The sequence below is a fragment of the Salvelinus fontinalis genome, chromosome 6, assembly GCF_029448725.1.
Source record: "Salvelinus fontinalis isolate EN_2023a chromosome 6, ASM2944872v1, whole genome shotgun sequence".
In the NCBI taxonomy this organism is placed as follows: Eukaryota; Metazoa; Chordata; class Actinopteri; order Salmoniformes; family Salmonidae; genus Salvelinus; species Salvelinus fontinalis.
In genome coordinates, this window is record NC_074670.1 from 28,201,523 (window position 1) to 28,219,649 (window position 18,127).

An 18,127-nucleotide genomic window follows, 5' to 3' on the forward strand; every position below is an offset into this window, starting at 1 on the left:
TATGGCTGCTCAGATAGCACTAAGTGGGACAAAAAACACCCCTCCCCACCCAAGACAATCGCCCCTCATCCCGCTCAATAACATCCTCCTGGTCATTCTCCATGGGCAGAGAAATCCCAAATACTCAGTTACTTAATGTGTAGGTGTTGACCAATCAAATTGCATTTGGTCAACTTTAACCAACTGGTGTGGCGCAACTCTGTAACAATATAAATTCCTCAGATATTAAAATGTTAACTTTTTTTTCTTTCACAATTTGGTATCAATAACAGATACCAGTACTACTGCTAATACATAATTCAGAAACAGTCACCCTCGTCTGTGCACACAGTAGGTAAGGGTGGTGATACAACGCCGTAAATATCCCTACACGTGATCTCATTCAAATCAATTGTGTAAAAATTTGCGCAATGCTTAGATTAATAGTAATTAACTAGATGGCAGAAAACAATGTATTCACACATGCGAACAAACTTTACAGGCCTCCCGAGGGCGCGCGGTCGGCTGTCAAATGAGTCACCAGTAGCGTTAGCTTTAACAGGTGCTAACGTTACTTAGCGAGCTAACGTTAACGAACACAGGGCAACTTAACTTGAATTTACTTTCGTATTACCATATACACCTGAAACGACCAAAAACAATGTTAATCCATAATTCTGCAACATGGAACGTTGTAAAATCAGCTTCAACGCTTGAATCAAGCGTAACGTCGTTAGCTAGTTTCTACTGTTAGCAGATATGGTAAATGCTTGCTAACACATTGCTGAATGATGCCAACCAACACCAGCAACGTATCCATGACAGCAAGGAAGGGTTGTTGACCTTACGCTGATAGTAGTGCAGGCAGCTAGAAATTAGATAATCACATTAGCGTTGCCGAGTAATGCCAGTGACATCGTCTGTCAATAGCTATTAGTTAAGCGAACTTGGCTGGCTAGTTGCTACCACCAAAAACACCTAACCGCGAGTCCCGCGTTCATCCCCCTCGCAAAACCAAGAGAAGTTCTACCCTAGGTCGAAAAAATATATCTTCAACCTAGGTTATAAGCGCCTAACTTCGTTAGCTAGCTTAAAGATGATTATGGGTCGCTTTGCTAACTAATCGAGTAAATTAGCTACCTAAATTAATACACACCAAAGCTAACGTTAGCTAGTTGACTAGCTAGCTACTACGTTACACTTGCCTGGCTGAATAACTTTCTCGTGTCTTCGTCGATAGTGCTGGTCCTGCTATCGAGGAGCTAGTCGTGTACCGTCTTAACCTCCTTATTCTAGTAGCTAGGATTTAGCTAATTTAACTGGAAAAACTGACTGCATCAACAGAACCATGTCACTGTGTTTCAGCAGCAGGGTGAATTGTCGACCTCTCACCCTTTACTTCATCCAAGACAGAAAAGCATGAGGATATAGCGACACGCGCTGGATATATTACTGTAAACCATAGTATTTTACCTTCATGAACAACAACGCCCAAAAACGCATACACTGGTGTTTGTCTTAAATGTGCTGTTTATTTTTTTATTGTTTTGTATAACAAAAGTCCAACCTAGTTAGGTAAGTTCCATTGTCGCTTGAGAAATTACCTATTCACCCAGGCTTCCTATGTCAGCTTTGCAATGCATGTGTCGGGTTGGTTCTAATGCAGAAATCCAATGTTCAATTCAATACCACATCTCCAGTTCAAAACTGATCCCAACCTGTTTCATGACCATAATTCAGCACTTTGGTTGTCCTAAATTGCAAACCTCCCACATGTGTGTTGAGCCCATAGAGATAGATAGATGACTCATCTTTCTAGCTGTGCCATTACAACTCTATAACAGCATTGGCAGCTCCAGAGGCAAAATCTCAATTTTCTTCTTCACGATTGGCTGATCCCTCCTGATGACCCTGTTGGACTTGATTCCAACAGAGTCACCAGGAGGGATCAGCCAATGAAGTTGGAAGTTCCGTGAGGTTGACTATTTTAAAATGTTGGAAGCCCAATGGCCCAATAGCTGCCCATGCTAATACAGCCTTTTGGCCACTAGAGGCCTCTATCATTCTCTGGTTGACCTCAGAGAGCCATGTGACTGAGAGGTGAGGGACTGGGGGTCGACACTGGGAAGGGAGGCAGAAAGGATCCATCGAGGGCTTAAAGGACTGCACTGGATGTCCCCCTGGCGAAAAAGGAAGCCCCCTTGTCGTGGACCTTGTATTGGAAGAGTTTCTTCTGGGTCGGCCGCCTGTCACATTGTCCTCGCTTCCACCTGAAACACACACAGTACGGTTACGCTTAATGCGTTTAACAGTTCTCTTTCTCTCTTTTTTCCCCACTCTCACACAGATAATGTAATCCATCTGACTTGTCCGTGGATGTCCCTGCAGTAGCCGGTGGGGAGACCCTGTACTTGGAGTGTGAGGCTGCACTGGTGTATAAGGCCCCTCAGGAGCCACTCTGAGCGTTCATCATCACTCTCCTCTTCTTCTGCCTCACATCGCACCAACATCACCATGCTGCCCTGCAGATCAAAGAGAAAAGGGATAGTAGATAGAGGAATGTGTGTGATTATTTGAACAGAGACAGACGAACGAGACAGTGAGCTTGTGATACCGTGCGCCTCCCATGTCATACCGCTCATCCGTACACTCCACTAGCTTCCAGCCAAAGCTCGCATCCACTACAAAATCATGGTACTTGCCTACGGAGCAGCAAAAAGAACTGCCCATCTCTACCTTCAGGCTATGCTCAAACCCTACACCTTAACCCTGTAAATAGCCTGTAAATAGCCCAGCCAATCTACCTCATCCCCATACTGTATTCATTTATTTATCTTGCTCCTTTGCACCCCAGTATCTCAACTTGCACATTCATCTTCTGCACATCGTACCATTCCAGTGTTTAATTGCTATATTGTAATTACTTTGCCACCATGGCCTATTTATTGCCTTACCTCTCTTATCCTACCTCATTTGCACATGCTGTATATAGATTTTTCTACTGTATTATTGATTGTATGTTTGTTTATTCCATGTGTACCTCTGTTGTTGTATGTGTCGAACTGTTTTGCTTTATCTTGGCCAGGTCGCAGTTGAAAATGAGAACTTGTTCTCAACTAGCCTACCTGGTTAAATAAAGGTGAAACAAAATAATTTAAAACCTGAGCACTGAGCTAAATGACTAAAATGTAACTGTAAAATGTGATAGACTGTATTATCTGACCTGCAGCTCAGAGCAGACAGTGGCTCTGCAGTAATGACTGAAGTCCAGCGCTGCCCCAACACTGACCCCCAGACTCAGGACCACACTGAGGTCATCCACCAGGAGCACAGGGGGACCCCACTCCTCACCACTTCCCCCTACTGCCAACCTTACATTGTCCCGCACAAAGTCATATAGACCCTGTAGGCCAGAACTGGGGTCTCTGTGGAGGTGGGGGGGAACAGAGAGAGATGGAGAAAGATTGAGGGGGCGAGGGATGAGAGACAAAGAAAGAAAGGGGACATAGAGGGGGAGATAAATTAAGGGGGAAGAGATATTTTCAGATTCATATTATCATTAACTGCTTTGATTACATCAGAAAAAAAGATGTATGAGTGTGTCAAACAATACAGGTCGGATTCCCGGAACCAGATAAAGTCTATGATATTCTAGGACCAAAATGCACTTTCAATGGAGCTTCTGCGCTGAATGAACATGCTTTTTAGTCCAGGAGTAGGCTTGATCAGAGTCAACGCTACAGACAGGTACCTGAGGAAGTCCACTGCCCGGGTTCCTTTGCTGGACTCCCCCTGAAGCAGTACCCCCAAGGATTCCTTTAGTCCCTCTGTGAACACCAGCTGCCCTTTCTCCCTTGCCTGGGCCAAACTCACACCCTGATTAACATGGAACACAGTGAAAGAACCCATACAACAGGTAGTTAATACATCTCCATCAAGCAACAGCAAACCAAACAAAACTGTAAAGACACATTTACATGCACAGTATGTATAAGAGTGGCTAGGGGAAAGTTTAACCCAACGTTTTGGAGAATAAGTATAGTCACCAATCGTTGACTAATTGCACTGTAGTGACTGAAGGACTGCACAAGACCCAGGAAACACACCTTACAGCCCACTGTAAATCACACAAAAAAAATCTGAGCACGTCTGGCCTCACCAGATTTAACTTTTGACCACTTATGAGAGTGCATCAGAGTAGTACACAACTTGGCCCCATATGTTCCCTCTATTACTGACTGTCATTGTTTTTCACCTAACACTACAATCAACAGCAATAATAGAGGGCACGGTGTTACGCACAAGTTTCAGTCAACTAGACATCAGTCCACTCACATAAATCCTCACCTCGTAAATAAAAGGAGAGGAAATGGTGAATGAGGAAGGACGCGTCTGTCTGTTTGTCAGACACCAAGATAAACTCTCCCTGCAGAGAACAGACATAAATCCACAGATGTTAGGATTAGGCATATGGATTTAAATTGGTAACGGTTAGGGGTGAGGTTAGGGTTACCGCCTTGAAGTTGGTGGGACTAGTATTGAGAATACTGTTGAGCTCTGCAAACATCTTGAGAAGGGATGACGACTTCTCATACGAATCTTTGGAATGTCTTCTGGTGAGTTGCTATCTTATAGCTACCTAGTTAGCTAGATAAATACTAACATCGATTGATATAAATTACTTTAATAACTAGCTAGATATCTTACTTGACCAATGACTGTATATATGAACGCTTAACACTCCCAGGAAAATACATTTCGCTAACGTTAGCGCAGACTGCCGAGGGAGGCTATGAAGTTGGCTAGATTGTTGACACGAATTTTAGCGTTATCCAGGACAAACCCCAACAGCTCAAAGTATTTTTTTTGTAAATAATAACCACATTGTTTAAAACAATTCCGCATTCATCGCTATTTCATTTTCCGAATGTTTGTTGTGGGAAAAAGTAGCATGGGTGCATAATCGTAGTTTCTACTGCACAAAGAGAGGGACAATCTGAGCATGTGAAAAGCGTTTCGAATTCTTTCTTGATGAGGTTTAACGGCGGTTGGCATCCAATAAATGTTGCATTACCGCCACCTACTAGACTGGAGTACAACTCCCTTATACACTGCTCAAAAAAATAAAGGGAACACTTAAACAACACAATGTAACTCCAAGTCAATCACACTTCTGTGAAATCAAACTGTCCACTTAGGAAGCAACACTGATTGACAATAAATTTCACATGCTGTTGTGCAAATGGAATAGACAAAAGGTGGAAATTATAGGCAATTAGTAAGACACCCCCAAAAAAGGAATAGTTCTGCAGGTGGTGACCACACACCACTTCTCAGTTCCTATGCTTCCTGGCTGATGTTTTGGTCACTTTTGAATGCTGGCGGTGCTTTCACTCTAGTGGTAGCATGAGACGGAGTCTACAACCCACACAAGTGGCTCAGGTAGTGCAGTTCATCCAGGATGGCACATCAATGCGAGCTGTGGCAAAAAGGTTTGTTGTGTCTGTCAGCGTAGTGTCCAGAGCACGGAGGCGCTACCAGGAGACAGGCCAGTACATCAGGAGACGTGGAGGAGGCCGTAGGAGGGCAACAACCCAGCAGCAGGACCGCTACCTCCGCCTTTGTGCAAGGAGGTGCACTGCCAGAGCCCTGAAAAATGACCTCCAGCAGGCCACAAATGTGCATGTGTCTGCTCAAACGGTCAGAAACTTCCATTTCTCCTCCTGTCTTCAGCTCACACTACTTACACTTTTTACTATTCTTCTTTAAGGGAAGGGTTAGCTAAAATGGTTTGGGGAAGGGTTAGCTAACATGCGAGGTAGTTGCAAAGTTGCTAAAAAGTAGTAAGTTGCTAAAATGCTAAAGTTGTCCGTGATGAGATTCAAACTCGCAACCTTTGGGTTGCTAAACGTTTGCGTTATACCCATCCTCCCCTACCAACCACCCTACTTTAGTTTTTGCCTTAAGTAACCATATGTCTTATGAAACCTACAAAACATAACATATCATACTCATTTGAGTGTTGCCTATTTTCAGTTACTATGTTATGTCTAGTCTATGAAACCAGGCTGCAACTACACCTTCCTTTGTCTGATGCCCTCCTGTACACTTCTCACATCTAGGAATCTCCCTCCTACACACTGCTACAATATGACCGTAAACTTTGCACCTAAAACACCGTAATAGGTTTGGGACTAAAGCGCTCATGGTGCTTGTTACTCTAACAACCGCTAACAAGCCATACCTCTGGTTCGGGCAGCCATTCCTATGGGGGAAATGAATGCGTAAAGAATGGGGTTTTGGGGTAAACGCTGAAAATAAGGTATGTGGTTAACACAGGTTTAGGAGATCTTATAAATATATATATATCAGTCCGTTAACACAACCTTTATGAATTATGAAGCCTTTATGTGCTTGTTTAGATTACATGAATGCAAAACAAAATCTCTAAAAACTGATGAAGATTATCTCCAGTGGCGTGCAGTTTTATAAATAATCTCATGCGATTCTAACATTTGTCCATGAGGCTGAGAGAAAATGTTGCTGTTTTAAAGCTAATCTCCTGCAATTCTACACATATTGCTACATATGTCGCTGCATGTAGAAAATTCTAGGAATTTTTCAGTAATTGACACAAGCTGTCACCAATCAATCAATGTCTGGTTGTGTGTTGCTTTGTTGAGCCAGGGGAGGATGAGTTCTGTAAATCTTGATCGTACAAAACCTATTATTTGAACTCACAGACGTAAGAAGCTTGTGGGAACGTCAGCATGGAAGATCCGCCCATGGAATTATGTTTTTTTTTGTCTAAAAGACAACTGAGGAAGGTTTCGATCTATCGACCTCTGGGTTATGGGCCCAGTGCGCTTCCTCTGCGCCAATCTGCTACAAACCACTCAGATTGACCCAAACCCACAATCCATGGCTTAGAAAGAAAGTGCCTTATCCATTAGGCCACTTGGGCTTGATGACAGAAGTACAGACTGTATGAACTGAAAGAAGCAGGGAAACTGTGATCCCCTGCTCCATATGCTTCCCATGCCGTATGTGTTCGTTCTGTGGTCCTGTGGTTATGAATAGAAAAGTAATCTTTAGATAGCCACACAGAAACCCACAAGAAACAGTTCATGTTAACAGAGAAATTGTTTTACTTTATTGTATAGAAACAATTATTTAGTTTATATCATAAAAATATAAGCATTGAGTATAATTTCACAGTTATTATGGTGCATTCGAAAATAATTCACACCCCTTTACTTTTTTTTAAACGTTCCTCATCAATCTACACAAAATGACAAAGCAAAAACAGGTTTTTATAAATTTTTGGACTGAAATATACATTTACATAAGTATTCAGACCCTTTACTCAGTACTTTGTTGAAGCACCGTTAGCAGCGATTACAGCCTTGAATCTTCTTGGGTATGACGCTACAAGCATGGCGCACCTATATTTGGGGAGTTTCTCCCATTTCTTTTCTGCAAATCCTCTCAAGTTTAGTCAGGTTGGATGAGGAGCGTCGTTGCAACAGCTATTTTTAGGTCTCTCCAGAGATGTTCAATCGGGTTCTGTCTGGGCCACTCAAGGACATTCAGAGACTTGTCTCGAAACCACCCCTATATTGTCTTGGCTGTGTGCTTAGGGTCGTTGTCCTGTTGGAAGGTAAACCTTTGCCCCAGTCTGAGGTCCTGAGTGCTCTGGAGCAGGTTTTCATCAAGAATTTCTCTGTACTTTGCTCTGTTCATCTTTCCCTCGATCCTGACTATTCTCCCAGTCCCTGTCACTGAAAAACATCCCCAGCATGTTGCTGCCACCACCATGCTTCACCGTAGGGATGGTGCCAGGTTTCCTCCAGATGTGACACTTGGCATTCAGGCCAAATAGTTCAATCTTGGTTTCATCAGACCAGAGAATCTTGTTTCTCATGGTCTGAGAGTCCTTAGGTGACTTTTGTCAAACTCCAAGCATGCTGTTATGTGCCTTTTACCGAGGAGTGGCTTCCGTCTGGCCACTCTCCAATAAAGGCCTGATTGGTGGAGTGCAGGTGAGATGGTTGTCCTTCTGGAAGGTTCTCCCTTCTATACAGATTAACTCTGGAGCTCTGTCAGTGACCATCGGGTTCTTGTTCACCTCCCTAACCAAGGTCCTTCTCCCTCGATTGCTCAGTTAGAACGGGCGGCCAGATCTAGGAAGAATCTTGGTGGTTCCAAACTTCTTCCATTTAATTATGATGGAGGCCACTGTGTTCTTGGGGAACTTTAATGCTGCAGACATTTTTTGGTACCCTTCCCCCAATCTGTGCCTCGACACAATCCTGTCTCGGAGCTCTACGGACAATTCCTTCGACCTCATGGCTCGGTTTTTGGATGATCAATGGAAACAGGATGCACCTGAGCTCATACTTATGTAAATAAGGTATTTCAGTTTATTTATAATTAAGAAATTGGCAAACACTAAAAACCTGTTTTCTCTTTGTCATTATGGGGTATTGTGTGTAGATTGAGGGGGAAAACATGTTTTTTATACATTTTTGAATATGGCTGTAACATAACAAAATGTGGAAAAAGTCAAGGAGTCTGAATACTTTCCAAATGCACTGTAATGTGTTCAATATATCCATGGTGAAATAAGATTTTTGTCCTTTTAGAATGTTCAATGGTAGCTGCTCGAGCGACTGTTTGTTTTAAAATCAAGTATCCTCATTGTGTCTGAGACTACACACTTGAGTTGTCACATTCATTTGCCAGTGTTCAAGTTTGTAGCGCATTTACAGCCACTGTTACGTAACTAACTATAGTATCCACCAGATGATGTGAGGTAGTATGAAATCACGGCGACCAGTAACCTAAATAGTCTGAAATAGCTCACTCTCCCAGATCAGCGCAATGGATGAAGGAGAAGAGAAAAGAAAGGCATTTTGGACTATTGAAATACAGACCAGGATTTTTGATGAATATTTCAGCTGCACAGTTATGGAAGAATCCACCTTTTATGTTTTGCAACTCGCCAAAAACCCACTGACGATGGATAAAAAGTTCAGTATGACTCTGTCCATATGAGTATTATTTCATTGTTTGTCAGTACATTCTTTCAGTCTCCAGTTCCAGTACATTGCAACACTTTGTTTTAGCATGTATACTGTATGTCAGTATAGTCCTGTACAGTGATAGATAGAGGTGTGGCGATGTTTGACCCTAGGCTTAGGGAGTGCACACCTTGGCTGTCCGTGGTCGTGTCCTATAACCACTGGGGTCGATGGTCGGTAAGGACCGTGTACTAAGGGAGCTGTACATAGGACAGGATTGCGAAGGGGGGTACATGTCATCCTCCCACCTCAGTACCTTACCCCTGGGCCTGGCCCCTATCCGGTTGACAACAGGTGCTTTGGGCAGGGCTTTGGGCACCTTGTAGAGGTACACATCATAGTGGATCAGGGGACTGCAGGGGGGCCTTGGCTTGGCGTTTTTGGGATGGTAGAGCTCCATCTCGATGGTCACCTCGCCCTGTAAGAACACACGCACAGACACACACATACAGTACAGGGTTGGGGAGGAACTGATTACATGTAATCTCATTAAATAAAAACTGTAATGGTAATCAGTTACATTATAAGAAAAATATTCCACTCAGATTACAGATATATTTTTTAAACTAGATGATTACTTCTTGGATTGCTTTTAAATCAGAAAGGATGCAAAACAAATACATTATGACACCTTTCTGTTTACTCAATGACATTCAATTAAGCCTTGAAAAAAGGTGAAAGTTTAAATTTGTTCCACCTGAGCGAGTCTGACCACAAATCAGAGACCACTATGATAACACACTAAAATGTGTTTGATGCATCCTTTTTGTCTCTTCTAATGCCTCTTAAGGGGAAAGTAATCCAAAAGTAACTGAAAGTAATCAGATTTATGTTATTGAGTTTGGGTAATCCAAAAGTTATGTTACTGATTACAATTTTGGACAGGAGGTAACTAGTAACTGTAACGGATTACATTTAGAAAGTACTGTATCCCACCCTACACATACACACACACACACACCAGCTCATAGACACACATCTGTGTGGTTACTTATACCTAAAACGGTTTTCTACAGAATTGAAACGCCAACATAAAGTTCCTTAATAGGGCATTGGGCCACCACGAGCCAGAACAGCTTCAATGCACCTTGGCTTAGATTCCACAAACGTCTGGAACTCTATTAGAAGGATGCGACACCATTCTTCCACAAGAAATTCCATAATTTTGTGTTTTATTGATGGTGGTGGAAAACACTGTCTCAGGCGCCTCTACAGAATCTCCCATATTGGGTTTTATATATAACGCTAAGCAAGATTGGATGTGAATTGCTTAATTAACTCAGGAAGCACCTGCTTTCAATATACTTTGTATCCCTCATTTACTCAAGTGTTTCCTTTATTTTCCCAGTTACCTGTAGCGTCCAGCTCTTTACAGCTACCCTTTCCTTCTACCCCTAACCTCTATTTCAGCCATACACTGATCGACACAGGATAACACATCAGAGAAAGGCCAAACTCTGTGGTGTGAATCATTTTATCTTTTTCCCCTCCCTCCTTTCTTCAGGGAAAAGGGGGAGTAGGATTGGCCTCAGTGTGGTAACGTATGGGCACATTTCCATCAGAAAGGCTTCTCTGATGATCGTCTGCATTCCAGACGTCCTCATTAATAAACCAGAGTAATGGCAAAATGGTTCAATCAGACATAACTCACCCACACCCTGCCTTTAAGTTTCAACACTTGCTTCCCAAGCTGCTCTGTGAGCTTTTCTGCAAGTGTGTGTGTGTGTGTGCGTGCGTCCGTCCGTGACTGCACGTGCGGGCGTGCATGCTTGTCTGTGTATATATGTGTTTGCGTTGGCAAATCCTGAGGCTCCCTGTGGAATTCACACACTATCATTCCACCACATCCTCAGCCAATGACAGTGTGCGAATGAATCCAACATCCCAGCAGGCTTTGGGAGGCAGAGAAATCTTGACACGCCCTATTTGTGCCCTCTCTTCACCCCCTGCCCTCTCTCCCTACCTGAAGTGTGCCTTTCCTCTCTCCTCTCCAGATAAATGATTTGGTAAAGGTGAGCAGGAGTGCATTCATTGTCAGAACGTTGTAAAAGGGCTATAAGAACACAATGTGGTATTTAGGTCAGCTAAAGAGAGAGAGGGAGTAATGTAAGGGGGTTATGTGGAATCAGAGTGTATTTAACGTCAACATTTCATGTTTTCCTTAGATTACATTAAATCTGCATAATGCATTCTTGATTCTATGTATCTATTATACATCATTTTCTGAATCTCAGTACAACGCGATACAGTCTGGCTGTTGTGTGTGTGTGTAAGAAAGAAAGGAATAGAGAGAATGGTGAGGTCATTGAGTTGGTCCTCTCAAGCTTGGACCGTAGCGACATAATTGGTTTCCATGGCAATGGCGCCCCCTCTGTCTGAGGCTGCATTTGTAAAGACCCTCCAGCAACAGGGAGGGGAGGAGCGATAGGAGAGATAGAGGCGAGAGAGGATTGGTGGAACGATGTGAGAAAAAATCTAGAGAGAGAGTGGGAATAAACCAGAAAGAGAGGGGGAGAGGTTGATGCCAGAAAGAGATAGAGAAAGAACAAAAGGGAGCAAAACGGAAAGAGGGAGGGGTGGGCGGGTGTATGAAAATATATTTAGAAAGGGCGACCGGGCTTTAGAGGAATAGAGATAGACATCTATCTCAGTTCCCAGCTCTCTCAACCACACCATCACCTCTTGTCCTGTGGTGTGATGGACACTGTACTCTCTCTTCCCAGAGACAAGCCTGAACACACACACACACACATGCACACAGAAACACACACGCAGTCAAACCCAGAGTGGCCCCCAGGGAAAGGAGGCTTTCTGGTTGAGTCCTCAAGTGTCAATATAGTCATTGGTGTTGATGGTGAGATAACGTGGAAAATGAAAGAGATGAGGGTAGAAACATAACAGATTCATTGGAGAGTTCTTCGGTCTGCTAAAATGCCAAAGAACAATCCCTAATGTAACGGACGTCAAGCTGTTACTTAGCAAGTACCACTTTCTCCTGATTGGTCTCACACCAAGGCTCGAGCCCAGGCACAATTGAGAAGCAAGTTGTTGAGCTATAGCTCATGCAGGCTGATTGATTTTATATTCTCCGTCCATCCCAAGGACACACAAATAGTTTCAGCTTTACATATTCTTCAGTGTGTGTGTGTGTGTTTGTGCAAAGCCGTTAGGTTTTCTCCTTTGAACCATGAGTGCTATGTGTTGTCTTGCATACCGGCAACATAACAGAGACTAGGGGAGAGAAAATGTGTTAATTGCGGTTGTAGCTGCTTGCCTGCTGTTCATTCCCATAGCCAAACTTTTCCTCTGTAGTAGTTTGAATATTTCCCTGTCCCTAATGATGGGAAAGGGGTCCTCCATCCCCCATCCACCCAACCAAAGGCCCCACAGCTTAAGAAGGGCCCTACAATACCAGACTCTGTCCAATCAGTCTAGAACTCTCTCAATGATCACTCCGACAAAGGCATGGCATTGGAGAGGCCTTCTTCGAGACTCATTGAGAATGCAGGGCAAGGTATGAAAAATGATGTGTGAACGGGGAATGTAACAGAGGGTGGGTGGGTGTGTGTGTGCGTGTGTCAGAAAGAAAGAGTTATGTGTGTGTTGTCCTTCTGAATAAGGCTCTTTCTGACATGAGTGGTGAGAGAAGAGTTTTATTTTGTGTGTTTCAGCTGCAGTTCTGTGAGAAAGCAAACTACAGGATCCATGCAAGCTGTGTGTGTGTGTGCGTGTGCGTGTGCATGCGTGTGTGTGTGTGTGAGAGTACAACCTAAGGAGCTACTAAGCTGTAATAAGCCATGCAAGAGTTTGAGAGGGAAAGGGACAGTATTGTTCAGGAAAACACAGGGACAAAGGTGTCATGTTAAAAAGGTTTATTTCAACATTTGTTAGATTTTGTTCTCTGTTTTGAAGTCTGTATTCCCAAAAAAGTACAAAATAAAACAAGTACATCAAAGGATTAGAAATCACATCAATGAAAACGAAGACACAGTGTGTTGTTTCTTTTATATCAATCCAAGCATTTTTTTCATATATTTATACATACTCACTTAATTAGTCAGACAAACATCGAAACCTCTCAGTAACTTTTATATTTTTTACAATGTTTAACTTCTTTTTTTAAACTCCATATGATTTTTTTCTTTTTACAAAATACACCAATGCAGGCAGGGGAATTATGAGTGTATATGTGAGTGTGTGTATGTACATATATATGTGTGTGTCTGTTTGTGTTTTCTGGTGTGTGTATGTGCGTGCGGGCAGGGGGTAAGGGGGAGCAGAGTGACAGCAACGAAGGGGCAAGGCAGCGAGGCAGGGGGGCGTGATTGGGCGTAAGGGGTCGCTATAGGCGGTGGCAGGTCGGGGAGGAGTTTCAGCTGGGGTGGCGGTTTTTTTTTTTCACCCAGCGGCGTTGCCCGCTTGGTGGCAGTGTTGCCGTGTTGTAGACGGTGGTTGGCTGGTGGTAGCAGTTGTAGGCGTGGTGGCTAGGATAGAGAGCAGGACTGGAGCTCTCATCCCAACCCAGGCTTCTACATCATGTTGTTCTGCAGTGAGTTTACCTCAGAGGAGTTCTCCTCGCCCAGTACCTTGTGGTTCTCGTGTTTGGGGGTCAGGGAGTTGTGGATGTTCAGGGAGTCGTCCTCCTTGGGCACCGGGGCCTTCACGGGGTCCTCCAGCTTGTTCTGGGCATTAGGATCATCCTGCCAGGGACGGACGGACAGATGGACGGAGGGAGGAGAAAACACGGTTAGGCCCACCCAGTCAGACCCCCAAAACTGTTATAAACCAAACCCTCCCTCTAGTCGCCCATGTGGTCTTTTGTTGCATCCTGTTATTGGGACTGTCACAGCATTAGCCAATAGATGGCCTTCAACCTCTGAAAATATCAATTTATAGCCCCTTATAGACAGACCACTGCTATTGCATATGTCATTCCCCTTAAAGAGACGAGAATATTTGAAATATCACCCTAACATCTCAAGATATTAGAGCCTCTAACTCCACCTCTTCCCACCCCTCTCCCCTCCATCCCTCTCTTTAATCCGATTTAATATATTGTTTGGATATAAATATCCCAAAATCCCATATTATCCTCACACTACCTGACTAGCCGTCAACGTAAGAGAGCTGTGAGGAAGCTAACCGTTTAAAAAAGACCCATTGTACAGTGGCCGTGGCTACCCAATTGTTTCAACATCATGCTCTCTTTGCACATTTGTTTTGGTTGAAGGGACATAGAGGTGATTGGAGAGCTGTATGAGCGACTCCCTCCCACCCGTCATAACCCACCAACAAGCACCCCATCCAGGCCAACCAGGAAGCGCATGCATATCCACATGCAAGACCCCCAGAGAATCCAGAATCCCCCTCCCCCCACACTCATCCAGCCCCCATTCACCTCACCTCCAGCCACCCTTCACCTCACCTCTCCTAATGCCCTTATTGGCATTAAACACATTGTCTGTGGAACCACCTTCATACATACCTACAGCTGGAGCTGGAAAAACAATGCATTAGGAGACACCTCTGTTTCACTTCAATTCATCCTTTTGGCTGCATTTAATTAAGGTCAAGAAAAATTATGGATTGGCATTCATTTGAATCTGTTTTTCCCAGCCTGTTATCCTCATTAATATTGCATAGCTTCATCGACCCTGCTGTGCGGAGGTAGAAGTGTCTGTCTGTGCTCAAGCTGACTGACAAACACACGCATGCATACACACATACATACAAACACGCGCATATACACACATGTGCACACACACACACACACACACACGCAAGCACACACACAGGCACGCGCACACGCACACTGCAGACCCTGAGGGCTGTGCCATTACGAAACAGAGCTGAATGTTTGTTATTCAATGGCACACAAAAGGGATGGCGAGAGCATTTACCCATTGGCTGATGGCCTAGATAGTAACTTCGGGCAGGACGTGGGGATACGTCACTTCCATGGTTACAGGATAAGGGCCATCTTTCCTTCCGTCAGCGTGAAACTGGAAAATGTGTTGTTGTTTGCTGTTTTTCATTGTATTGGGGAACGAGGGTGAGAGGGACTTTGCGGGGAGTTTTTGGAACAGAGATATACGGGGTGTTGAGATGAAGATGAAACATGGACAGATCTTTGTATCCTTCCTGCTGTGTGTGTGTGTGTGTGTGTGTGTGTGTTCAGAGTTGATGTGAGTGTGTCTGGATCTGCATCTTTGTGTGCATGATATAAAACGTGTGTGTGTATCTGTGTATGCGTAGTGGAGGAAGGACACGAAGAGGGGGGGACAGGACTGAGTCAAACGATTTGTTACAGATAGATAGAGAGCCTCGATGCTCTTCACTGGCATGGCACAGTACAGTATGGCTCAGCACAGCACAGCAAAGCACAGCCTACAGGGCAGGACTGGACAATAGGGACACCGGTACTGTACATCCCAGCCTTTATTCCACAGCACAGGACTGGCAGTATTATGAAAACATGTCACTATGTGTCAGTCTAACCCTATCATAATCAATTTAATATTAATTCAATCAATACAGAGCACATGAACATATACATGTATTAATGAGTCTAAATATAGACTTTTACTTCATCATTATACTTTTGTCAATTGACAGAGTTTGAATGGAATTGACACAAGCCATAGTTAAATATATACTGTAAACCAGCATGGTCCATAAAAGGACAGGTATTAATGTTGATAGGAGATTAAGGGTAAACGGATACAATCCACCCTACTCAGTCCATGTAATGCTAAAAAATAAAGAAACTATTCTCCCTACAACAATATTTCACTTTCCAGTTGTATTATCTGTGTTTCTGCATATATTATAGTGTTTTTATGCATGTTGGAGTGTGTACAGTTTCTGACCGTGTGTTTATCTGAAGAGAGAGAATCTGTCTAGCGAGATTTCTCTGGTTTGAGTCTCCTGCAGTGTTTTCTCTGCTGCTAAGAACTCATGTGGGAAGGGTCGATATCCCCTTTCTGAAGGACACTACAAGGACAAAAGCGTACTGTTACTGGACTGCTACAACGTTTATCTCTGTGCCATTTAACCCAGATAAAAGTGTACATTTCCTATTTTAAATTCTGTTTATTTCGCAGTTATTTTTAAGAGCCCACAATATGTAAAGATATGGATCATGTCTAAAATCAGCATTTACTCGAATCCGGAAATGATCCATTAAGGTGTAACTTAATTTATTTTTGACTTTAGATCAGCACTTAGGAGTAACAGCACTAGGTTCTGACTAGCCAAGTTTGGGGCTGTGGATTGGTCCGTTGAGTTGAGAGAGGGTGACTGACAGGGTCACAGTACAATGAGAGCCGTTTAAGGGAGAGGGGGGCGGGCCATCTGAGGGGGTTTATCTTACCTCACTGTCGGGCTCCTCTTTGGTCTTACACTCCCAGGTGTATCTGCTCATGGTTTTCTAGGGGGGGGGGGGGCAGGAGGAGAGGGTTATACTCCTCAAAGATACATAACATCCTCAAACAGAGAGAGCGAGAGAGAGAGATTGTGATAGAGACAGAGGGAGGGAGACAGATAGAGAGAGTGACAGAGAAAGAGATAGTTGGATAGAAACCAAGAGAGTTGGCGGTAGAGAGAGAGAATGAAAAAGCAGAGAGAGAAGACCTACTAAGGGGAACTTCCTAAGGATGATATCTGATATTCCCAGCTCACATTGAGAGGTAGAGACTGTCTTGCCCATATAAGGACGCTGAAGGATTTGTCTCAGTAACTATGGTGCTTTGTGGCCTTGACATTACCATAGTAAATGTTGGATGAAATATTTCTGAGGGTACCGTGTTGACATAGAAACACAAGGGTTTTAGTTCATGAACTAGACGGAGGGATTTGAGGTATTGGTATTATTAGTTGATGTTTTCTGAGCTTTTTTAGTAAGACGTATGTTTCTATGGTGTTGGCTGTTCTCTGCAGATGAATCTACATAGTATTTGAATGGACCTTTTCTCCAGATACTCTGTACTGGTGCTCTAAAATCGACTCGTATGGATAGAGAGATGTACTAACACACTGACTGTCGACCTGTGGATCTAAACTGCAAACCCAGGTTGAGACTCAAAGAGCAGACCTGTTTCCGAGATCAGAAGATGTCTGGAAGATGGGGGTGTCGTATGGTGTTTTATTTGGTTGTGGATGGTATCGGGTTGTGGTTATGGTTACGGTTAGTAGTGTTCTGATAGGTGATTGTGCTAACTGTCTCATGTTATGAAGCACTGCAATAAGATGCCCCCCAAGTTGTCACTATATTATATTCACAGAAACATTATCGCAATTACCCAGAAGGAAGAATAACGCAAAATAAACTAACTACAAACAAACACAAAAACGAGCAAAAGAAATCTAAGGGAAGCAATTTGCTTGTGGCTATACCATGTATGACGACCAGAACTATTTGATGAGTTGTGAGACTGTGGCGCCACATCTTATGTCGTAGCACTACTTCTACTCATGCTGCTACGACCGTGTTAGCGCTATGCTACCCCATGCTTCCGTTAGTTGTGCATCTAGGTCTATGCTCTCCCCCGCCACCTACAGGCAGCAGGGGGATGTTGCATCTCAGGTGTTTATCCTGACTTAATACCCCAGCCACCTTGCACACATCTCGCACACCATCCCCTACCAACCTGATAAGAACCCCATAAACAAAATACATTTCATGCCCCCAGATTCCCCGCCCCCCCCCCCCCAAAGCCCTATTATCGACCAATCAAGAGACCTTCTTCACTTTTCCAACCTATCCAGCCCAAGTCAGGATAAACGAGTGCAACGGACGGACAGAGATGCGGAGGCAGAGCGACGGACAGGCTGCTGCAGTGGCTGACATGGCCACCAGGGGGGGCCACCATGTGAGCGATAGAGCAGGCATGCAGTGACATACCGATGCACAGGTGATTAAAGGGAGAGCAGATCAGGGATAGATGGGGTGGAGGGGGTTACAGTGAGGGCTATAGGAGTTCTCTCTTGGTCAAGTCTTAGCCCGGACAAAACTGACCACACCACCGGGTCAGGCAGATGTATAGGTAAGATCAACTTATTTCCTT

General features: G+C 43.8%; 3 protein-coding genes across 11 annotated transcripts in view; all 3 read right to left on the bottom strand.

Annotated features, from left to right (window-relative positions):
• LOC129857549 (sterol regulatory element-binding protein cleavage-activating protein-like) overlaps positions 1-1,393 on the bottom strand; it is a 31,555-nt gene extending 30,162 nt beyond the window's left edge. The window contains exon 1 of the mRNA XM_055925891.1: positions 1,185-1,393. The gene's annotated coding sequence lies outside the window, so the exon portion shown is untranslated. The remainder of the gene's footprint in view (positions 1-1,184) is intronic.
• A 98-nt stretch (positions 1,394-1,491) lies between these two features.
• On the bottom strand, positions 1,492-4,985 carry LOC129857551 (elongator complex protein 6-like). The gene is made up of 7 exons (XM_055925898.1): positions 4,493-4,985; positions 4,327-4,405; positions 4,026-4,096; positions 3,731-3,855; positions 3,203-3,404; positions 2,323-2,501; positions 1,492-2,249 (listed from the first exon to the last, which is right to left on the bottom strand). The coding sequence occupies exons 1-7, from the start codon at positions 4,544-4,546 to the stop codon at positions 2,135-2,137; spliced, it is 825 nt and encodes a 274-aa protein (XP_055781873.1). The 5' UTR covers positions 4,547-4,985; the 3' UTR covers positions 1,492-2,134.
• Positions 4,986-12,919: 7,934 nt separating this feature from the next.
• LOC129857552 (chondroitin sulfate proteoglycan 5-like) overlaps positions 12,920-18,127 on the bottom strand; it is a 30,488-nt gene continuing 25,280 nt past the window's right edge. For 4 of the 9 annotated variants that reach the window (XM_055925899.1, XM_055925901.1, XM_055925904.1 and 1 more), the window contains exon 5: positions 12,920-13,762. In XM_055925899.1, the coding sequence (XP_055781874.1) occupies positions 13,592-13,762 (171 nt within the window). In that variant the 3' untranslated portion in view covers positions 12,920-13,591. Of the gene's footprint in view, positions 13,763-14,962; positions 15,065-16,434; positions 16,492-18,127 lie in introns of all 9 variants that reach the window. The other 5 variants (XM_055925902.1, XM_055925903.1, XM_055925907.1 and 2 more) reach the window with 3 other exon arrangements.